Source organism: Molossus molossus, unplaced genomic scaffold (genome assembly GCF_014108415.1).
Source record: "Molossus molossus isolate mMolMol1 unplaced genomic scaffold, mMolMol1.p scaffold_m16_p_1, whole genome shotgun sequence".
Taxonomy (NCBI): Eukaryota; Metazoa; Chordata; class Mammalia; order Chiroptera; family Molossidae; genus Molossus; species Molossus molossus.
Genome location: NW_023425344.1, coordinates 197,859,357 through 197,883,819, shown reverse-complemented (window position 1 = coordinate 197,883,819; position 24,463 = coordinate 197,859,357). Strand labels below are relative to the sequence as shown.

Sequence of the window (24,463 nt, the reverse complement as noted above, 5' to 3'; positions counted from 1 at the left end):
TTTAGAGGTCTTTTTTTCCCCTGTCCAAAGTACCACAGAGTCTCATTTTTAGGGTGTGAAAACTAGAGCCTTTTCCATTTGTGGATGGGTTCTGAGAGTTGGAACCCAAGACATGGAAGAGCCTGGGAATTTAGTGGCTCCAATTGGCTGGCGCCCGCTCTTCTTCCAGGTGTCAGTGGTGGGGGTGGGGGGCAGAGGAAAGAGAAGCAGTTGTAAACCCTTATTGTGATGAGGCTTACCAATGTCTGGGTAGGCGGAGTTCCCCCTCCCAAGCTGAGTCTCTCAGGAAAGACTTAGGAGGCACTTAATTCACACCCCAGGGTGGTCCAGATGGCTGCGTTCTCCACGGATCTGGAGGGGCTCTACCTTCTGCATAGAGCTGGAGCGCTCTGGAAAATGGGTAATGGGGCTGCTTACGGCCCCCCCAGACCAAACGCCTCTTTTCCACCAACTAGCCGGATCTTAATACCCCTGGGGGCTCTAGGAAGGGAGCGGGCGAGTGGCATTGGGTTGTGTGCCTCTTGCCCGCGGGCTGGGGGGAGAGAGTGGTCAGGCGCTAGCTCCGCGGAGCGCTGCGTACAGAAAGCGCCCAGGCGGCCACAGGTAACTGGCCACGGCCAGGAGAAGGCCTGGGTCCCGGCGCGGGCCGGGGGCGCGGGCGGGCAGCGAGGGGCCTGGTAGCGCCCGCGGAGCAGCCGCTGCTCACCTGCCCGCGGGGGCGGGGCGGGCGCGGCGCTGGGGCGCGCCTGCCTCCCGCCTCCCGCCTCCCGCCTCCCGCCCGGGGAGGAAGCGGAGGGGCGCGGTGTAAACAGAGCAGCGGCCGTGATGTCAGCCGGTCACATGGAGCCTCTTATGGCTCGGGATGGCTCTCGGCGGGCGGGCAGCTACGGCAGCTGCTGCTGTGGCTCGGGCGGCGGCGGCGCGGCGGCGGCAGAGGGGGCTCCGGGATCGGACCATCCGCTCTCCCTGAGCTTTCCGCACCGCGGCTTAAATGATGTATTTTGTGATCGCAGCGATGAAAGGTGAGCCCGGGCGCCCCGCCGGGGCCGGGTGGGCTGGCTGCTCCGGGGGGCGGGGAGGCGGGCGCGCAGGGGGAGGGGTGGGCGCGCCTGCCCCAGCGCACGTACTGCCCGGCGCTGGCCGCCGGAGCCCCGCCAGGGCCTTCAGGGCCAACGCAGCGGCGCCACCTGAGCCGGCCGCGGGATCTGCTGCCTCCGATTGGGAGCAAAGGCGCACGGGCTGGAGCCCCCCTCTTCCGCCCCGTCCGGCTCCTGTCAGTTGCCCGGGTCCGCCTGGCACCTGGCGGGGCTCACGAAAGAAACTTTGCGGGCAGTCGCCGCGCTTCTGGAAGGGAGGGGAGGTTCTGGGAAGCTCGGAGGAAGCCGGGGGCGCTCGCGGCGGGTCCCCAAGGCCCGCATCCCGGACAGCTCCGGCCTACGTAGGGAAGGCTCTGCGGCCGGGCCGGGCCGGGCCGTGCGTGCGCGCGGACGCGATGTCATCCCGGGGGACTGGTCAGCGCCCCAGGCCTTGCGCCCTCCCGCCTTGGCGGCCCAGCAGCCCCGGGCGGCCGCGCGCCGGGGAGGTGCGGCAGGTCCGCGCCGCGTCTTGCCGCAGCCACTTCCGAAAGTGCCCGGGCCCAAGTGAGACTGGCTGCTAGAGCTTGCCAAGACTCACTCCCTCGGCGGCCGCCGGTAGCCGCAGCCGCAGCCCGCCCCAACTTGATACTTTGGGTTGTGGATTTGCGGGCGGTGGTGGAGGTTACATGGCGGTGAGGGCTGATGGGCGCGGGTTGGTCGCGGCCAAGCCTACCCACCAGCCTTCGCCTTGATCGGGATTCCGTAACCAGGCCGGTGGCAGGATGGCAGGGGGCACTGGTCGAAGAGAAGACTAGCTCAAGGTCCTCCCAGGTGAGGAGGAAAGAAAACATGGCAAGTCGAGGAAGTTTCTAATGGGAAAGCCAAAGTTTGGAGGTGTGCAGGAAGTCGCCTGCGCGGCCGGGAAAAAGCTCCTAGAACTGTTACAAACAGACCCAGAGACACTCGATCCGAAGCGTGCTTCCGGCTCGTGCAACAGCAGGTTCCTGGGGTAGATAATCCGCTCGAGCGGCTTCGCAGACCCGGCCGCTGGGAGCGGGGATTTAGAGCCCCATCTGTTTGCCGCGGACAGGGCTCCCCTAATGCGCAGCATTTTTTGCAGATCCAGACTGTCCTACGGGTTCTGTCATCCGTACGGGCGCCACTCGTTAAATGTGCGCTGGGTTGAGGTTTTGTTGCAATCCAGGATGAAGGGCACCGGTTGGATATCCACACTGGGTTTACTTTCGGATCAACGAGCTTTGCCTTTCTTCACTAGAGATTGGGTGGCATCTCTTTTATTAATTATTAACAGGCCGAAACGTACTGGACGCCGAGATGAGCTGCTTGAGATGAAATTCTCTCTACAACGTGCCCACAGCAAATTTTCTTTTTTTTTCTGTGGCTTTCGGGAAATAGGATTTAATCATTTTTAGAACATGCAGCTGATTTAAAAGAGAGGAAACCTCCCTCTGGTTCACGTTCTTAAGCACTTAAAATCATTTGGAAAGAACACATTTTAAGATTTCTTATCGACTTTTATGTCAAAGAAATCTAAGCTTCTCCCCCCCCCAAAAAAAAACCACTTTTATTTTGTTTACTGGATTTCATAATCCTGTAAGAATAAAATGACTCAAGTATCCTTTGTAGTTCAGACTTTTTAGTTTTTTCTTTTCCTTTAAGTTATAAAATATATTTTGCTGTTTGAGAGGTGCCAGTGCCGGTCCTAATCCATTTTATTTAGTATAATTTGTGTTGATTGGGCCAAGGTTGAGAAGCTGAGACCATTTCCGCTAATGAACAGTAACCAAACGATAAATTACATTTTAATATTTTAATTTTGACATTTCCAAGCATATAGGCTTTTTTGCTTTTATAGTTCTAGTACAAAGTGAACTTCCATACCATCCCTCACTAATACAATCATCAGAATTATACCACCACCATCATCCCCCAAAAGCTTAGCCCACACATTTGTCTTGGAGTGACCTCTGGCTGCCATAAGATAATGGATTCGTAGTATTGTGCTTCGAGAAAAGTAGCTCAGAAGTACTGGCAATACAGTTTTTCAATTAGCCACAGAGAGAGAGAGAGAATTATAATGCATCTAGATGATTAGAATATTTTATTCCCAGCATTATAACATCCTCTGTTTTAATGGGATTATCTTGCTTTGGTGCAAATTTAAACTAAAGAGAAATGGTTTGTGGGAAAATGAGGAATGCTGTAAATATTTCCATATCAGATTTAAAGGGGGAAAAAACTGGCCCAGAATCATATTTAATATGTTAAATACTTCCCTACTGCCTCTCAGTATTAATAGCTAAATTGGTTCCATATGTAAGAGTTTGTATAGTTAAATTTTTCATGCAAAACAGAAACTCTCTTTATAATATAGCTTTTTGGTATGTGTATGCATATGGATGGAGGAGTACAGAACAAGTGACCATAAAAGAGAAACATTCTCTTTGTGGCTGATTTACTGTTGTTTTTTAAAACATCATTAAATCAGGCCTTTTGAACTCGCCAAAGAAGAAAATTCTTCCTCTGCGTTAGTTGTCAGATAAGTTTAGGCTTAAAGTGGTTTCATGCTTAGAAGTAATAAATCTTCATTTGAGCCTCTCTAGTCTCATCCTTCAGTTTTGTTTTTGTTTAATTAACAACAAAATTCCAATACCACTTGGGTTGCTGCTTGGGCGAATGGAGAGAGCCGGCGATAACATGTATAATCAGGGGAATTCTCGTTCTGCTCGTCATAAAAGTGCGTTGGCCAAATGTCAGGCAGCAACTGAGTGCTGAAAAGAAATGCAAGTGCTTCAGGACTTCAACAGATTGTACATCCCTTTGCTTCGTGAGAGTTCTCAGCCTGTGCTCATGTACATAGAGTTTTGAGAGTGAAGGAGAGGCTTAAAGGGAATTTCTGTCCCGTAATGGATTCTTCTCCAATACAATTTGTGTGCAAATGTAAGGCACCTTGCCACTTTGAAAATACTGTGTATGTTGGTGATGAGCAGTATTTCCAACTCGAATAAATTTTGATCTTGAAATTTTGAATAATTTGGCTTTTCTTTTTTACCAAATGAGTTTTGGATTTTATCTCTTGCTCTCGTTTTAAGCACCAGGTCGGTGGTATCCCATAGTTAGAATTTTTGTCCCGTTTTTCTGACTTTTGATGGGTAGATTTGGGAGAAGGTGATGGCCCGATCTTGAAAAGAGGAAACCCAGACAGCTGTTCCACTGAGCAGAGGGCTTAGTGGGCAAGGAGAGGTCAGTTCTTTTAAAGACAAAGAGGATCTCTGAGTCCGTTTATCCAGGGAAAGATGGGGGAGCTCGGATTCTCTATGAAGTGGAGAGTATTTTAAAAGCACCGTTTTCATGAGCAGCCTCTTGATTTTATATATTTCAATCGCATTACTTGAAATGTAAAGCAACATCATATTCAAACCACTAGTTTGAGAACCATATAACTTCTTTAATGCTGCCAGTTAAAAAACAATACAATCTCTAAATAGAAGTTGTCTTATATGTGTGTGTGTAATTTAAATTTTAAAGCTTTTAAAAACCTAGTAGATATGTTAGTAAATATATTAATAGTTCGTACTAGACTCCTTTTTTTCCCCACCTTTCCCCCCCAATCAAGTGAACCACAATAAAATAGATGTGATCAGCAAGTAGATAATAGTAAAGCACCTGCCATAGCACCCAGACACTTTGTAATTTCATTTAGGCCACCTAAGGAAACAATATTTACAAATGACCATTTACTGGGAGAAAAAGCAACTGGATGGCTATGTAGATAAGTAGATAGATAGATAAATAGGTAGGTATGTAGGTAGGTAGGTAGGTAGATAGATAGATAGATAGATAGATAGATAGATCTGCAGAGGTAGAGTTGGAGTTCAGTTTTATTAAAATTCTCTTAAATTATTTTAGCAATCAATAAACATCATTGCGTGAAACGAATCTTCTAAGACTACTTTGTCATAGAAATGTTTTCTACATGCATTTTAAATATTCACAGTGTTTATTAATAAGAAATTAGTCTATATATTTCACATTTAGTAACTTTAAAGACCGTAATTAGATGCTCAGAGTGAGCAGCTACACCGTGTTTATCTTTGCTTAAATAATAATAATTGGGAGACATCCACCAGTGACAACACAGGTGTGAACTGACATTTCATACCATCTCAAAGATCATATGTCGACCCTTTGAGGAATGATTTACAAGTTCTCTCTCCCCGCTCCAGCTCCTCCACAGAGAATACCTCCCTTCTACACCAGCCTTTGAGTCCTGCACTTAGAGATTCGTCGTCAGAGCTTTTGGTATCCATCAGCGTTTTGTGTGACATGAAGGAACATGGTTTTTCTGTACATTGTCAGAGTACTCTGTGTCCAGAGATAGAGGTCTCCATGGACAGATAATAGCATATATTAGCCACTGGGCAAAATGCAAGAAAGCGGTTGAAATCTTTTTATTTCTGGATTTGACATTTGTTAGCCTCATCACAGTAGGAGGAGGTAATATAAATCTTTGCTCCTGTATAAAAAGTAACGTCAAACAATTCCTAGACTTGCCAGTGATTTCTTTTTTATTTTATTTTATTTTTTTTGCTTTAGATTTTCATTGTCTCTGAAGTTTACTAGGTATTTCACACATAGAGGGATGATGTTAACCTATATTTGTTTTGTGCTGTATGGTTTACAAACATTCTTACTTATTTACTCCTCCTTGGAAAGGCATAGATACTGTCATGTTTTTTAGTTGAAGAAACAGGCTCACTATCTGCTGTAGCCAAGCTCTTCCAGCTGATACATGGTGGAGTGAGGACTTGAGCCCTAATTTCTCCTATCTTCATGCTGTCTCCCCTGGAGGAAGCTGTGAAAATGTCCTGGATATAACTTTGTCTCTAGTTAGTGGAAATTATAACTCTGGCATTTATAAGGGAAAAAATAGATTCAATTATGTAATGCTTTGCTGAGCCTAATATCCTTAAATTACTATTTAATAAAATCAATTTGGTACAAATGGGGTTATTCTTATTTGCTTATCATTAGCTCTCTTCATCCATGATTTTCATTAAGTCCTCTTGTTATAAGAGGATCTGGGTGAAATGTAAGCATCTCTGTACTTTCCTAAAAAATACAGAATACCATGAAGTGCGCTAACCTGTGTAACCTATCTTCAGAGTGATACGAGATGTATCTGTATCTTCAGGCAGAGAAGAATTTGCAAATGCACCTGCTAACTTTCGTATGCTTTATGCCGTAGAACTCTCTAGAGTCCTTGGGCTTGAGAATACTTTCCTGGTTGTTTCAGTGACAGCTAAGGGGCATGTTTGTGGACATACTCTTGAGAAATCTGTCGTCTTTTAGGAAATCACATGAGGAATAAAAGTTTCCAAGTAGATAGATCTGCAAAAGCTCATCTCTCACTTGATAGGTGTTTAGCTCTCTGTTGACTGGCTTAAGGTATGTTTCTCTGAAAGCAAATAAGCATTATTTCATAGAGTTCTGGGGAGAGAAGAAACCTTAAAAGTAATTCAGCTACATGTCCTATTGGCATTTGGTTTCTCTCCACAGGATTTCTGCCAACTGATTATCTGGTTATGCCGGAACACCTCCTATGATGGGGAACTCACTGTTGTTATAAGTAGCTCATTCCATCTTGAATTACCTTATGGCAACCATAAATCTTCCCTTTTCTTTCAATTCTGATCTTTTCTTTGGGGGCTGTGTAGAACACATTTAATCCATCTTTCATATGAAAGGTTGTCAGCAATTTGAAGACTAAGTATGAAACAAACACACCCCCTACCCCCCCCCCCCCCCACGACCCTTAATCTTTGCTGTTCCTCTCCACTCCTTTGTTCACGGTAAGCTCTTCCACAATCTTGGTCAGTTTCTTCCTCAAACACACTTCAATTTGTCTAGAACCTCTTGAGATTTTTTGTGCCAAAAGTGGAACCCGAGTACTAGTTGTGGTATGATTGACTCAGCACTTAACCCACCATGGAATAAAGAGGAAAGGTTTTAAAACTTAGTTTTAACATTTGAAGATACAGAAGCTAGGCTGTATCTTTAGACCACCTCAGTCTTTGTGATGTTGTAATTGTGAAAATGATCCTTGGACCTATTTAGAAATACCTTTAGATAAACTGAAGTTGATTATTAAATGTCCAGGAAAACAAAAAATATTGCAAAAAAATAATTAAAGGAACATTAGAAGCATTTATGTTTTTTTCCAAAGTAGTGGCAGATCTAAGATAAGTCTGCCCTCTAGTGGTTGCTTACTCAAAGCCAAAAGCCATAATAATGGTGCCAATGAATTTCCCATCAGGCTGGTGGAGAGGGAGGTCAAAGGTTGACATTATTTTCTCAGTTGTCCTGGGGAATTCTGCATCAGATTCAAAAGTGTAATTCATTATTTTACGTGGTTATTAGAAATGTAAGTGGGGAAGATCATGAATTTTAAAAGTTTTCTTGGAAGGAAGGGAATTTGTTTTTTTTTAAATTATTTTTATTAATTTATTTTTGTTACAGATATTTCTCCTTTTCCCCCCATTGACACCCTCCTCCTGATCCATTTCCCCTCACCGCCCCATCCCCAGCATTGTTGTCTATGTCGATCGGTTATGCATACATGCATATAAGTTCTGTGGTTTATCTCAGGAAGGGAATTTTTTTTAAAAAAAAACTTAAGATAGATTATAAAATTCTCTTTGGCTCCATATTAAATTTAAAACTTTAAGTGAGATTTGGTTTGTAAGTAAACAATCATTTTGACCTTTATGCTAATCCTTTTTGGGTGTTTTGATTATTTGTTTGTTTGTTTTAGGGTTTCAGCTTCAGTTCTATTCCACTATATCCTCAAATATGATTTTTAAAAGACTGTCATTTTGATCAGAGAAATCCAGCATTTTCCCTTTTTAAATCTAAAGCATTTTACTTCCAAAAAGATAAACATTTAGAAAGAAGTAAACAGTCGATAGTAGCTGTTTTTGGCAATAAAACAATTTTAAACATGGATGCAAAACTATTAACCCCTTGGTTTCTGAAAACTTATGGTTAGATCATTTGGTTTGTTTAAGTATATACAGTTTGCCAAAAACATAGCACAGATGTTACATAGGTTTTTGGAACGTTATATAGTTTATGCTTTATACCGCACAAAGTAGTGATAAGATCCATTTGTGTAATTTTTAGGGTAAATAGATAATACAAGTGAATTGCAGGTTGAGATTTTGATTGTGTGAAACAGTCATAAAACAGTCTTATTTCTGTGTTGGAATCAAAGAAATAAGTACTGATCTTCCTAATTCCTTCGGTATCATTTGTCCTGATGCTACCCGGAGGGATGGTTGCGGGTGTGCGTGAGTTTTGCATTGCTCAAGAAGTCAAGGCCTCTGAGTTGAGCGACAATAACCAGGGTGATGATAATGACAGGTGATCACCAGACTCTTAAAGACCGACAGGTGATCACTTGTTCGTACTGGAAAGATGAAATTGCCTCTGTATGTGAAAAACAAGTAAGGGCAGGGGGAACGCAAGGAAAACCTGTTTAAACCTTTCCATCATAGAAATGAGATAGTGGTTCAGAAGTGAGGACTTGTGGTTAAGTTTCTGGCCGGTTCTTGAAACAAACTGTTTTTCAAAACTGCGCCACCCAGAAGTGTGATTCTTTCACCACATGAGAACCAATCTCTTGGTCACAGAATGTTATTTTCATGTTTCAGTTGTCGGGTGTTTTTTGTCTTCTTCTTCTTTTATTTTATCTCATGTCACATCTTCTGTAGCACACTGGGTATAAGTAATTAAAGAGATTTGTCTGAGCAAATATGTATTAAGGGCCTACTGTGTGCTGGGTTACTCAGGGGCCGCTTGTGTGCTTTTATAATGGGATTGACACAACTTCCTCCTAATCGTATCTCGGAAACCATGAATCAGCGTCTAAAAAAATGCATTGAGAGTCTGGCAGCCGTGCTCAGCCAGAGGAGACTGCTTTAAGACTATTGGGCTTATAGGTTTGCAGTTTCTATGAACCACATGCCATTTAAAATAAAGGAGAGCTTCCAGTGTGCACTGAAACGTTAACGCAATTGGATAAAGCCAATCCTTATACAAATGTGCGAACACGATTTCCTTTCAAAGAAGCCATGGGAAGGCTCTGAAATCCTGCCGGAAGCAGTGGTTCTGAAACTTGATAGGACAACCCGTAATCTGGAGAGTTCCCAAGGCAGGTTCCTGAGTCCCACCCAGAGAGAGCTGGGTTCTTCTGTCTCATCTGTCGTCTGGTCTTCCTCACCCAGGAAACCCTGTGTTTGAAAAGTGTCTCAGGTTTGAGTGGTGCTCAGAACTCGCTCTGAAAAACCTTGTCCTTGCCTGTCAGCGCTGGAGTCCTCCAGCCCTCCAGCTGTTTCCAAACATCATTGATCTTCACAGTCAAGTAGGAAGCGTTTTGAAAATAATTGCCTGTTCTCCATCACCTGCCCGGACCCTGCTTGCGATGGTCTGGGGTGAGGCCCAGGAGTTTGACTTTGTAAAAACTCCTCGGGTGACTGAAGATCAGACAGATTTGGGAATCACTTTCTGGTCTAACCTCTTACTAGTGAGGAAAGTGAAGCTCAGAAAGGTAAATAATATTAGAGGAAGCATAAGCTTCCTTCTAGTCCACTTAAATCTCCTTCACAGTGGTAGAGGTGCCCATCATGAGCCATTATTTGGATGTTATTCACACACTTGAGATGTTCTTCTGGCTATTTTAGCCTTGTTATCAGCCAGCGAGTAGAAGGAAGTTTGTTACCCCAAACTTGACCTGTGTGGCTCAGTTGGTTGGGCACTTCCCATGCACCGTGCACCAAAAGATTGCTGGTCAGTTCCCAGTCAGGGCACGTGCGGGCTGAGGCCTGATCCCCGATGTGTGTGTGCACACAGCAGGCAGCCGATCGACACTTCACTCATCAGTGTCTCTCTCCCTTCCTTTCTCTCTAAAAATAAATAAAAATTCAGAAAGAAAGAAAGAAAGAAAGAAAGAAAGAAAGAAAGAAAGAAAGAAAGAAGAAAAGAGGAAAAGAAAAGAGGAAAGAAAACTTTGCAAAGGGTACAATTTCTGCTCTTAAAAAAAAATGTTACCCCAAATGGTCCAAGCAGGAGAGGGCCCTGGGTTGCTGCGGTGCTGGAGGTGCCTGTAACACTTCCCAAGCGCTGGCTTCCTTTTCTGCATGAGTCCTGCCAGGGAGCTGGGGCCTTCCAGCCCTCGGGGAGCTCTGGGCTGGGTTTTGCCACCATTGTGACCGCTTAAGTAGGGGCAGGCTGAGGATTATGCCACAGGCATCAAGGCCAGCTCCAGTGGAAACAGTGATGTCTGTTTTATGTTGCTTTTTTCAGCAACAAAGTAAAAGGTTTCAGTGCCCTGCAAGCTCATCAATGTTTCCTACTTACAAGATGTTGTTTCTCAGGCCCTGAGCGCATGGCTTGTATCTTGCCCACGTCCAGGCACTGAAAGGGGAGAAATCAGAGCGAGGTCGATTCTAGTCCAGGAAAAGAGGAGAAGTGGAACAGCTCTGGTTTATGTGGAGGAGGGCAACTTCCACATGGCAGCCCCAGACGCCTCTTGGCAAATGGCTGTGTGATACCCCATGGCTGTGGCTGAGCGGATGCCGCAGGGCGGGGGCAGCAGAGAAAGCCACGGACTTCGTTTCTGCTCCCTGGGAGTGTACGTTCCGGTGGAAGAAGGGAGACATTACCTGAATAAACACATAAGTGAACTAGATTGGCAATTTTCAACCCTTTTCATCTCGTGGCACACATAAACTAATTACTAATTAAATTTAAATGTGTGGCACACCAAAAAATATATTTTTTGCTGATCTGACAAAAAAAAAAATAGGTATAATTTTAATTCATTCCCATCAGCCGGCTATTGTTGTGTTGGCTGTTGTCATTTTTTTAACTTGACAGTCTAAGGGAAAAGAGGTCCGTGCCCCTGACTAAATAGTCAGGTATTACATGTTTTAAAAGTTCTTGTGGAACACCGGTTCAAAATCAATGAACTAGCCCAGGTTGGGTAGCTCAGTTGGTTAGAGCATCGTCCTGATATGCCAAGGTTGTGAGATCAACCCCTGGCCAGGGCACATATAAGAACCAACCACTGAATGCATAAATAAGTGGAACAACAAATCGAAGTTTCTCCCTCTCTCTCTAAAATCAATCAATAAAAAAATTTTTTTTAAATTGCTGAGCTAGATAAATACAGAGAGTGACAACAGCTAGGCTAACTTAAAACAGTGTAATGGCTTAGAAATGCTTATGGCCTCATGGGTGGATATCGGGGAACAGAATCCAGGAATATTTTTCCGCCGTGCTGAATGTTAGGCAGTAGTCCCAGAAGAGGACTTAGAGGTTATCTGGTCTCCTGGTTCTCAATCTTGTCTATACATTAGACTGTCTAGAAAGCTTGTAAAAAATACACAAGCCCAAGCTGTGCTCCTAGAGGCTCTGATTTTATTGATCTGAGGTAGGGCTCAAGTACTGGTAATTTTTTAAAGCTACCCAGATGGTTCTGGTTGAGAAACCCCACGTAGAGTCCAACACCCTACGTTGCACATGAGTCACAGTCCCTTGTGCAGGGAAACAGCATTGGATGGTGAAACCCCCTTACGTTGGGTGGGAAAGACGTAAGTTCTTCTCCAAGGTCCGTTACCCAGTCACTATCAGGTTACCTCAATTGTTCAGTTTCCCCATTTGTCGAATTAGAGGGTTGGACATGATAGCCATCAAGATCTTTTCCAGTTCCCTCATTCAATGAAAATGTTTCTATTAGAACAGAAAAGGGCTCTGGTTTCTTGTTCAAGACTTGAAAGGAGTAAAGGAAGGAAGGCCTCTGGTTCCCGTATGCCCTGTCTCAACCCCTAATTGCTATAGGTGCTTCAATCAGCGAATCAGTTCCTTTTGGAGGTGAAAATTTAAGGTAAAATGAGGTGATTACTTTTTGCCAACTATTTAAATAAATTAAAGAACAAGCAAGCTTTCATTAATAACAAATATGTCCTGACTTAGTTCTTGTAAATTACAGTCATACCTTATTTATCGAATTCTAGCCCAAAGCCTTTTTTCCATTTGTGATGGTTGAGTTAAAACCCATGCGGTTGGGGGTAGGGAGGTTGTTTAAAAATGGAAAACCTGGAATAGTCTTAACAATTGCACACCACAGTAATTTTATTCCTTACCAAATATTCCAGGCCAAAAACCCAATGACATTGAGTCTTTCCTAATACATATTGTTTGGAGTTTATTAGCAAACAGAAACAGTGTATCTCCTGTATTTCTTATAAAAAGAAGAAAAAAACAAAACTAAACTCTATCATGAAAAATATCATTGTACTTCCTCAGTTGAGACCCTTTATCTCTAAGAACTTGGGTTTCATTGAAACATTTACTCAGAAAGATAACAGTTCATTATAAACCAGCATGGTGTGATGTAAGCACCTTAGCTTTATTTTCTTCTTGTGTGGAATCTCCCTGTGGGGTTTGATAATATTCAGCAGTTCCAGAAGTGATAAAATAGTTTGAAAAGTAAATCTGATGGGAGCTGGTAAAAGACATTAGAGCCTTGTCCTTTTCAACAGAGATTTTTAAAGATGAGCGTATTGCCTATTTTGCATGTGTGTATTTAAGAAACGGTACACACGTTCTGTGCGTGTCCATATGTTTACCTTAGACATAAAATTATGAACAACCATCTTCCTGTAACTTAATAACAGCAAGCACCTTCGAAAAATGATACTGTTTAACAAAATCATTGGTTTGGCAGAACTCTATTTCAAAAGCAATGTTTTTATCACAGACTGCATCGTGTAGAACAGAAGTGTCCTATTTCCACCATTGCAGAGGAACAAAGTTGTTCAGGATGAGTGAAGGCATCTCCAAGTTTTGGCCGCCTGAACCCCCTGCTGCTGTTTCAATTCAGAATCCTCTTTAAAGTGGCTTGGAAATTTCTATGTGATTTCAATGGCTGCTTAGGGGAAATATTGACTAAGCTGCTCATTGTGACTGTTAAGATGGCTTAAGCATTTTTAGAATGTTTTCATTTGCTAGAAATATGTTTTGCGCTCCGGCTTCTCTCGTTGAAGAAGGTTGGTTACCAGCCATCTGATGACGCCTCAGGGTGTTTACAGAAAATGTGGGTGCTGTAGTTATATTTGAGCACAGCCCTCCCCCAACAAAGATAGTCTGGTAATCAGCAGGAATGTGAAAACATGTATTTAAGGATTGATGCTTGTAAAAGAAGTGCCATAAAGAAACATGGTTGTTCAGATGTAAGACATGACTGACAGCTCTCCTTGTAGGCATGCTAGTAACAATAAAATCTAGAAGTTCAACATCAAAGCGATCACAGCTTACTCCACCAGTGACTTGCACATCAAAGAGGGAGCTCAAGACAAAGGAAGTGCACTGAGGTATATTTCTGCCTCGCAGCCAGATGCTCAGGGGGAGCTCCCAGAGCTCCTTTCATGAATGCAAAGTGATTTTTGCAGATCAGCGTCTTCATTTCATAAATGACCATGAATATAAAGGCAGGCAAATGAGTGCTGTAATTGCTCCCATACTTTGTTTGGTTAGGAAAGAGTCATCGCAGGAGAGGTGGGTCTCTCCTGTTTCCTTAAGTAGCGAATTCGGTACCAGAGTGGGCAGCTCTAACTTCACCAAATATAGTTCCGGGAATTATTCATAAAATGAGAGAGTACATCTTGGATACACTTCAAGTTCAAGTTGATTGTTTTGAATTATGCTTGAGAACATAATACTGGACCTAAGTTTGTGGATATCTCCCTCTCTCTCTCTCTCTCTCTCTCTCTCTCTCTCTCTCTCTCTCTCTCTCTTGCTTCCTTGTTTGTTTTTTTTAAATTATCCTTGTGGGTGGATTTTTGCTGATTCAGGTGTGCATTACTTAACAGGTGTGTGTGATAATGAAATTTAGACCTGTTAAACCGGCTCTTAATTAATCACCAGATCTGTGCCTCAGTTCTCTAAATCAAATGGCATGTACTCCAAAATGCCAAAAGTAGAACAGGAAGAAGGGTGTGGATTTGACTCCCCACCCCCACCATGATATTAAACTGAAAATAAAATTAACCATGCAAATATTAGGGGTGGTTTGAAATAAAGTGCTTTTTTTTTGTTTTTGTTTTTGTTTTTGGCTTGCCTTTGAAATTTGAAGTTCTTTTATAGTTCATCTTCAGTAATTTACTCATTTTTAAATGCTATTGAAAAATAGTAGTGCTCTGTGTAGTCATTAATAAATACAAAGCAGCTTTCTCGAGGCTCCAGGGAGACCTAATAAACACAACTGTGTTACTAATTGATGCTATACTGAGCTGACAAAAGTAGTGCATCGGTAAACAGAAGTTAGAAAGCAAGAAGTTAAAGAACTATAGGGGATTATGTAGACATCAAGCGTTGGAAATTATAATAAGGCCTCTTTAGGGGAGCATTAATTTTCATGTGGCTGAATTAGGACACCCAATTATTTCTGAGGACACTACTAAGAACTCATCTGAAATACCCCCGAAGTGAAAGGTTTGGGGAGGGTTGAGAGTTAGATGGGGTAGAAGGGGGACTAAGCATGTCATATTTCCTATAACTCATGATAGTTTTCCCAATAGCTTGTTAGGGTAGCTTTCTTTGTTAGGGAGAAAAATGCTGATGAAGTCAAGTGTACTGCAATTTCTTTGTTCTGTACACACAAGTTATGTTGAATTGCCACAATGGAATTTTCTTTTTCTTTTTCTTTTTTTTTAAAGCAGGGAGGGCAGAAGGGTGGAGACAGAAATAAACCTTTTAAATCTTCTTTAGTGAACTCCACAAGGACATGAGCATAGAGCAGATTAGAGATTAGATTTATACTCTTACTGTCCTCTACAGCAGTGGTCCTCAGTGTTGATCCAGGCACCCCTGGGGTTCCCCAAGACCCTTTCTGGGATTCCAAGAGATAAAAACTATTTGCATAACAACACTAAGATATCATTTGCCTTTTTTACTGCACTGACCATTTGCATTAATAGTGCCAAAGCATGGGTGAGTAAGATTCAAGGCAGTGACACCAACTTGTACTGGTAGTCATTTGTGTTCGTTATTACTGTGGACTTGCTGTTAACGAAACATTGCCACGTTCATTTGAGAATGTCCTTTATGAAGCAGTAAAAATTATTAAGTTGATTAAATTTTGACCCTTGAGTACAAGTCTTTTTAATATTCTTTATGACAAAATGAGAAGTACTCATAAAGCACATAAAGCGCTTCTGCTCCATACCAGAAGAGGAGGTCTGTCTCCGGGGAACAGTACTTGTACCGTTGTTTGAGTTAAGAGCTGAACTAGCTGCTTTGTTAATGCAATGCCATTTTACTTACTAGAACAGCTGACTGTGGGTATTCAGACTTAGGTATATATGTCATACATGTTCTCAAAAATGAACCGAGAGCCCATCATTTCAAGAAAAATGGTTGGTCAGTATTTGTTGCCAATAAATTCCAGCTTGCAGGCAAATATTAGAATTTTAGAACACTTGTATCCAACTCCATGAACTTGACAGCTTCCGAGTACTTTAAAGGCTTTTCTGATGATGTCCGTGGTGATACTAATAAATGTGATTACTTGATATAAATCACATTCGGTAACAACATATGTGACCATCTGTAAGAGCTATATAACTCAGTGAACTAACAGTTTCCAAGTGACCAATGCATGCTGTTATAAAAAATATTCATGAGTAAAAGATTCATTCAAGGTATAGACTATATCAATGTACTTAGATGTCACAGAGTACAAAAAAATTACTGATATAGTTTCAGGATTTATATTCCAGCTCACCTTTAAGAATCTGTACAACTTGTTGAGTTTTGGTGTAGTATCAAACAAGACTATCCTAAGCTATCTGAAAAGACTATTGAAATGTTCCTCTCGTTTCAGCCACAGCTCTGTGAGGCCATATTTTCTTCATAACCTTCAACCAAAAAACAAAAAACAAAAAAAACAGCAGATTGGATGCAGAAGCAGATATAAGAATTCACCTATCTATTAAAGAGATTTGTAAACGTAAAATAATGGCATTCTTCTTACTTTTTCATGGAAAATGTATTTATTTTTTATAAAAGTAATTTCTGTTAATATGTAATGAGTTATTGCTATTATTTTTAAATTAATTACATATCAATATTTTTGAATATTCTCAGTTTTACTTTCATTACAAAGTAATTACTAGCATAGAACCCACATAAATAAAAGTTCCTTAAGGCTTCTAAGAGCATAAAAGGATCCGGGCACCAAGACTTTGAGAACCATTGCTCTGCAGTGTAGTCACTAGGACATAGAAGATTTTGTGACAAAGCACAAGGTAGCAATAGAAGGGGCTTTACATTAGACACATTTATCAAATAAGCCATAAATTATATATTAAACAAATCACTCTCAAACATGCATTCCAGACCAAATTTCCTAATCCCCGTTTTCTTCATACTGTCTTCCTGGTTAATGGCCCTGGACAACAGAGCCGTTGCTGGTGCCCCATTTTTCTAGTCTTTGTTGTTTTCTTTCTTGATATTCAGAGATTTGGCATCAGATGGTGACTTGCAGAGGTTTTACGATTTATCTGTAAGCATCTGCAACCTGTGTTAGGAAAAACCGACTGCTGTTTGTCTTTTCAGTTTGGATTTGTCGTAAGCAAAATATATTTTGTATGGTTAGTGCAACTTGCGGGGCAGTCCCGGCTCCCTCTGGCTGTGAGCTCTCGGCCACCACTGTGGGCGCTTTGGGGACTTTGGTTACTGTGATAGAGGCAGAGAGCCCTCCTGACTCCTGCTGCTGTGCAGGTGATGGGACCTTCCCCCGAGGCCCACTGTGCGCACTCCCTCAGACCCCTCCAAGAGGGACGAGTTCTGCCTGGATGCCCATCAGCCCCTAGAGTGTGTCTCCAAGCCGGAGCCTTCCAGTAACTTCAGATGCCCTTGTCAAAACCAGTTCCATTTTACTAATTAAATGTGTGCAATTGCAACCTTTCCTCAAATTTTTTGTGAAGAATAATGTACAGTTAGAAAACAATGCTCAGACACTTGTTCTAATTTTATAATCGCTTCGTTGGCACCTAACACACAGACATTTCCATTGCCCTTTGTCGCCGGGCCATCGGCCTCTTTGTTATTATCAAATCCGGGGCACGCAGGTCTTGGTTTCATTTGGTTTCCTATCAATAGGTTGTCAGTGGAGTGAGAGCAAATGCGTTTTGGCACATTCTGCATTTCCAAGGTCGCTCCTGACTCCTGTGACTAAGAGAGGAACTGGTGCCCCGACAGCCAGATCGGTGTCCGACATGGGGACAGCGCCCTCCAGCATGGTTTCATTAGCCAGTTAAAGGGATAGGCTGACACACACTCGCTGTGCCAGCAGGGGCTGCACAGTGGCCCACAGCTGGCCTGGCCTTGAGAAAAAGCACCTCATTTCCTCTTGGATTTGCCCAAAGTTAGGAGCGCGCAGGGCAGTGAGGTGGCCTCGTTTCAGAGCAGCTCACAGTGACAATGTGGGGAAGGATGGGAGTGGAGAGGAAGGAAACAGACAGACAGCATCCTCGCTCCTCCGAGAGGCTGGCGGGAAGGTGAAGTGCTGCTAACCATTGTGAAAAGGGTTAGAGAAATAACCGTGCGCCTACTCGTGGTTAAAACCCAAACAGAACTTCCTCCAAATGCCCGCGGTCGTGGTCCTCCTCGTGTAACGCGGCTGTTTCAGGCGCGGCGTTGTATGAAATGTCTGGCGTGTTTCTGCTCACTGCACCTAGAATGATACGTTTTATGCATTAAGTTTTACAGGATTCGGTGGTTCTGACCCAGGTATAGAAAACTATTAAAAAACTGAAAAGTTGTTTTTTTTTTTTCTTGATCTCAGATTCTTTGCTCTGAAGATTGATCAAGTGTACATTTCTGATTTGGGCCTGTTTCTGAGTGTTGGTTGCACTTCAATAAAAAAGCTTACTATGTCACTTTTTTGGTAAACAATACACTCCCAGTACTGAAAATATTCTCTAGACTCACGGCTTTGGAATTTTTCACTGTCATTTAACACACATTTTGTTTATCCTCAATTCCTCTGGTCCACCACTTCACAAACATAAAATTGAATCTACGACCTCACGGAAGGAAACCTAAAGGCATTTATATACTTCAAGTGTGTGTACAAAGCCGTAACTTTATATCACGAAGGCCTCGTAACAGCCTTTACATTTTCCTTTTCCTTTTTTTTTTTTTTGTAAAGTATCTTTGGAATGACCCCTAAGGAGGGTGAGAGGAGAAAATGAATCAGAAGACATGATGATATTAAATAGGAGTAGGAAGTTCTAAGACTCAGTGCTCTCTGTCCACTTTTTAGCCCTTTTCCAAAGTTGCTGGCCCTCGGAGAGGATGGCCTCGGGCAAACTGGCTCTGTTCCCAGAGGGCTCCAGGCTCAGCAGCCCAGGGCAGGGTTGCCCCTCCCACCTGACTCCCCTTCGCTCCCCCCTGACTCAGGGCTTCCGCCTGGTGCCCCAGTTCTCCTGGCTCTTCAGGTGACATGAGAGAAACGAGGAAGAAGGAGTCTGACATCTGACATAGGCAGAAGAGCAAGCATGGATTTGGAAATTTTTTCCAAGAATAAGGTTTAAGTCTCAGAAAGGCTACAATTCTAGCTGAAGGATCTTGGACAAGTCACGTAATCTCTCTCAACATCAGTTTTATCAACTGAAATGAAAGTAATAATAATATTGACTTGATAGGGGTTTTGGAAAGTAGGAAGTAACTCACACAAGGCGCTCCCTACAGTGTCTCACCTGCGCCAGGTACTTAGCACATAGCAGACACTGAGTAAGTGTGATTAATATCGTCCTCCTCATGTTCCCATGGGGAGGGGTACACATCGGGTCCATGAGTTTGAATCAGGGTCATGACTTCATCCCCTCTCACCTCAGCTGGAGCATGTTAGCGTTTTTACGGGGGCCTTTGCCAGTGCCCAGAGACATGACTTCTGTGATCTGGTCAGATGGGGACTGATGGAAGGGGCACTTTGATGATATTTCTCAACACATGACATAAGGCTTCTAATTCTGCATTATCCAGGCCCTGCCACTGTAAGCAGTGATCCATGCTCCGAGCCTGTCATTTCTGAAGTGCTCCCTCTGTGCCAAGCACTGAGAACTGGATTACCACATTTAATACTCGTGTGAGCCTTTCATCCCCTTTTTACAGAGGAGGAAGCTGAGCCTCAGGAGGCGGCGCGCCGGTCCAGGAGCCCAGAGGCCGCCCGTGGCTGGCATCGCAGGCCAAGCCTGTCCGACTCCCAGGCCATGTTCTAACCTTGCTGTTCTGACCCAACAGCACAGCACCAGGGGAGTCTCACAAGAACCACTGGTCTCTGGACTCTGAGATGGGGTCATTGTGCGGATCGGCGTTGGGGGTTCTGTCAGAACACTGGAGGAGTGGAGGCAGGCAAAATACAAACAGCTATTTACGGAGTATCTGCTGTGTTCCAGGCTCTGTACGCAGTGCTAGGTCCAGAGAGGTGAAAAGGTGTAGCCCTGTCTTCATGGAGCTCATAGGCCGGTGAGGGAGGACCCCAGGTGGGACTGAAACCATGGCACAATGTAAGTGCCAGGCTAGAGTAACGGGGATGTGAGGGGGGGCACACAGGGGGAGCCCTCATCAGGCTGACGGGTTAGGAACTGCTTTCTGGGGGAGGTGAAGGCCTAGCTGAGCTCTGCAGCAAAGAAAGGCATTCCCGACAAAGGGCAGAGCCTGGGAAAGCCCTCAAAGGTAGACTTTGGGGATGGCGTGTGGTTCCATGTGGCCGGTAGGGACCCCAGGAGATGAGACAGCTGTAGGAGGTCAGTGGAGTTGAGACCAAGAAAGGCCCTGGCTGTCATTTTAAGGGAGTTGTTCTTTATTCGGAAGGCCACTGAGGGGTGTTGCCAGACATTTTTAAGACATGTGGCATCATTGGGAGCAATCAGACGTTCTCCGCATCTTCCTTCCCCTTAATCATTGTGGGGTGGGGGAGGGGACCATTTGGACGCAGCAGAAGAGCCCGGCGGGGTGCGACCCTAGTCTTCTTGGCCGCACGTGGGCCGTTGAGAGCTATGAAAGGCACCTGCTGCAAGACTCCTTCCCTGGGTTTTTGTACTTTGCTTGTTATAAATTGATTTGGGAACTTCATTACGATGTGGCTGAGATGAAGGGGGCAGTCGTGTTTGGGCTTGTGCCGCCGGCGCAGGGAAAGCACGTTTCCGCGGTGCGCAGTTCAGTCGGCCGCTCACAGGCCGCGGGGCCGCGAAAGGGCGGAGGTGAGTGGCTTTGATACTGGGAACCCTGTGGCCCTGTGGGTGCCACAGGCCAGTGCTTCAGTTAAAGGTTGCAGCCAGCTTTCAAGTACTGACTGTCGGGCGAAAAGCTCAGCCCACACTCGTGCACTTACTCAAGCTTGTTAAAGTAAAAATACACTCGGCTAAGCTCATGTCACAGCCAGTGCAATTATCACACTGGAGATGGTTGTTTGCATTGCAGTTGCTGTAGCACACGTTTATTTAAAGATATGCTCGGTAATTTAATATACGTTCGTCAAGACTCCCGCCCAAACCGTGAAGAAGGAAGTGTTCCTGCCAGCTGCCTCTGGGTTGTTTCTCCTCCACGGATTCAAGACAAACCCTTGGCACTGGGCACGTTCATCCAGAACAGAGGTGACTCGACTTCCTCACCGAGGGACCAGCTGCTTAACGCACTGAGCTCTGGTAGGCTAAGGAGGATAGCCATGGCATGGTCCCCAGTGGGCTGTTTTCTGTTTTTGTTGGGGTGACACTGGCTAATGAAACCATATAGGTGTCAAGTGTACAACTCTATAACACAGTGATTTTCAACCTTTTTCATCTCATGGCACACATAAACTAATTACTATAATTCTGCAGCACAGCAAAAAAATACGTTTTTTTTTTGCCGGCCTGACCAAAAAATAGGTATAATTTTTATTGATTGTATTGATTTACCAAAAAAAAGAAAAAAGAAAAAAAAAAAAGGAATTACCTGGCCTTTTTGCTCCAAAGTGACTTTTTAAAAAAATAAGGTGCCTATACTTGTATTTAAGGATTTGGGATGCCAAGAATTAACCAGTTAGAGGCAACCGTATTATATGATGTGACCAATAAGATGCAGCTCTATTATATGACCTATATATTTATGGTGCAAGATGGGGCATTCACACCACACAGCTATTGCTGTGTTGGCTGTTGTCATTTTTTAATTTGACAATCTAAGGGAAAAGTGGCCAGCGCCCCTGACTGAGTAGTCAGGTGTTGCATGTGTTAAAAATTCTTGCAGCACACTGCTTGAAAATCGCGGCTGTAAGACAGCATCTGCACACTGCGTCACGTGCTCGCCACCCAAAGTCAGGTCTCTTCCCGCCACCATTTACTAGGTGGATTGTTTTCAGGATTCAGTGAGATAATATTTTCAAGGTGCTTGGCCCATCAGCAAGTGCTTCATAACTTAGTGTAATTATTGACATGTAAAGATATTTTTTAAATGGTGGGAAAGAGTATGACTTAAATGCCACTCTTTTTTATCTGGCTGCCGATGATAAAGGCAGGACAGTCCAGCTATCTGTAATAGCTGGGAGTTTACTAAACCCTTTGATTATACTCCCCACATTTCTTGTTGAATATACCCAACTTATTCAAGTTGTTGCAAAAGCGATGAAAGACTATGCAAATATGAGCTATCATGCTCATTTTGTGATGGTTTGTTATGGGATTCTTCCTTCCCCTTGACATACAAATGTCTAAGTCATTCTCCCTTCCTGCCCTGTATTGGCCATGAGAAATGCAGGACAGCATCTTTCCAACGAATGCATCCACTTTATACCCAATAGCTGAGCTTCCTCCTATATTTAAAGCTACTCAACTTTGCCACTCAACATTAGGGTCCTGAAATTCAAATCATGGTTATGTAAGGAACGGAGGAGGGTGTGCCGAGTATCTTTTCTGCAGACCTATGGAAGCTCGTGGAGAGCACACAGGTCAGACAGCCCTCTCCCCATCTCAGAGTGCGAGGGTTCTGACCTCTGCAGAGTGCTCTGATATGTTCAAGTTGGGATATTGTTCTTTCTAGCAATTACTCTCACACCCTACACTTTTGCAAGAATCAGTACCTTTTAACAAGGTAATAGGAACGTGGTGGGGTCCATTTATGTGTTGGCACAGTGTTCTGATGAGTGAGTTTTGGTAACTCCACATCTGGAGCAGAATTTCAATCGTGGGAGGTGACATAGCAAAAAACAACCACCCTTAGGTAGTTGGGCATCTTCTAGAATATTAGACCTATGAGCAGCTTTAGATGTCATCTGGTCCATTTTGTTTATGTTCTAAATCTGGTGGTTGGGAGATGAACCACCATGGCCAGGATGAGTGACGGCCAGCTAGGGCTTAGAATCAGTGTCCCTGCCACCCTGCCACAGTGTTTTCACTGCTCATGGTTAATCTGAGTGCGACGGAAAGTTTGCATGTAGTAGGCCTGTTTAACTCTTCAGTAACTAGGCCAGATGTTTTTATCAAAAGATCAAATTATAGCCCTGGCCAGTCTGACTCAGCAGTTAGAGCGTCAGCCTGTGGACAGAAGAGTCACTGGTTTAATACCTGTCAAGGGCACGTACCTCAGTTGCAGTTCGGTCCCAGCCCCGGTAGGGATCGTGCGGGAGGCAACCAGTCGATGTGTCTCTCTCACATCGATGTTTATGTGCCTCTCTCCCTCCCTCCCCCTCTCTCTCTCCCTTCCCCTCCCTCCCACTTTATCTGAAGGTAAATGGAGAAATATCCTCAGGTGAGGATTTAAAAAAAAAAAGATCCGATTATATACTTATTTGTATTTTCATAGAAAAGGGGGAAAATATCAGCTAAGAGTAACAGCACAAAGACCCATATGCACCCGAGCTTTAATTCAGTCTTTAAAAGCCCAGAAAAACACAGGAAACCACTTCAAATATGCCATCACAACGAATTCCGTTCAAACCCTGACAGCGAAGCCAACAGAACAGGGTCCCTTCATGCTGAGCATTGTGAAAACCTATCCCTGTTGTTTGCTGTGGTCTCCCCGCTAAAGGCACATCGAAGTACCCCAGTCCCGCCCCCCCCCTTAAGAAAAAAAGAGCAGGAACGGTAAATAACAACCCTGAAACAATTCAGATGGGTAAACATTTCCAGAATTGATGATATACAGTACTGTTGCGAAGCCGCTAGCAGGTAAAGTGAAGAGACAGGGACCTTTTATCTGCCATTCAACTCTGGGCACACAAGGCAGGAGAGAGACAGAATGAAGTGTGAAGTACAAGCTTAACATGGTGATGTACTTCATTGCATGCGTAAGATCGCAAGAGGGTCCTGAGAGTTATCTGGTCCAGGCCACTCCTGTTATTCCAGAGGAGAGGGAAGTTCGGAAAGGTTAAGTGCCTGACCCAGCGTCGCACACTTCACAGCAAAGCCAATTTCGGAGCCCTGGTCTCTTGGCTCTCAGTCCAGTGCTCCAGCTTCTGCGGCATGACCTCCTAATTGAATCTATGACAGGACCAGCGTCAGGGGTACAAGATGAGACTCATGGAAATTTCTCTAAGTAGCTGTTGAAAAATCATCGTTAAAGCTATCCATGCCTTTTAGCATCTCCAAAGGGCAACAACTTGTTAATAGGGTATTGTATAAAAAGCTTAAGTTATTGTCATATCCAGCAAGGAAGGAACTTCTCAGGTATGTTTAGGGAGTCAACAAATATTTACTGAGCGCCTGTGCTGCATGTGTGGGATCTGTGGTCCATGATCAATGATCCTCTCTTTTCTCTGAGTCTAGCAGGGGATCGTTGGATCTGTTCCCTTCACCTCCCTACTGTCGGAGGATGTCATGCTCACATCAGCTTACTCTTCTCTAGTTTTTCCTAACCTTTTAATCTGGTCTTTAAATGTCAGTCTCTGTTCTCTTCTCCGTGATTTTTTTTTCTAGCCAGTGTGGGTGTCTCCTGTTTATCTTGCTCTCCTTTTGCTGACGTATTTGCATCACTGTAGCTGCAGTTAATATCGGCTAAATCAAACCATATTGGCCTGAATAGCTTCCATTGACTGGTGAATAAAAGGATGCTTCAGCCACCAGCCCTGCTCTCTGTCTCCCTTTGTCACCAGTAGGTTTAATTTACTCAAAACCCTCCTTGTCCCAGTCCCTCTTCTACCCCTGCATTGTTCACCCTCCCCGTCCAAGCCGGCTCATCCGTTTGAGTTGTCCTTACCGTGAACGCGATCTCTGTTTCAGTGGGTGACTGCTATTTCACTTACTCATTATTTAGTGAATAAG

At 43.9% G+C, this 24,463-nt stretch overlaps 1 protein-coding gene across 1 annotated transcript in view; it reads left to right on the top strand.

Moving 5' to 3' along the window:
• The first annotated feature begins 882 nt into the window (after nucleotides 1–882).
• RORA (RAR related orphan receptor A) overlaps nucleotides 883–24,463 on the top strand; it is a 100,993-nt gene continuing 77,412 nt past the window's right edge. Inside the window, exon 1 of the mRNA XM_036252348.1 lies at nucleotides 883–1,022. Within this exon, the coding sequence (XP_036108241.1) occupies nucleotides 992–1,022 (31 nt within the window). The 5' untranslated portion in view covers nucleotides 883–991. The remainder of the gene's footprint in view (nucleotides 1,023–24,463) is intronic.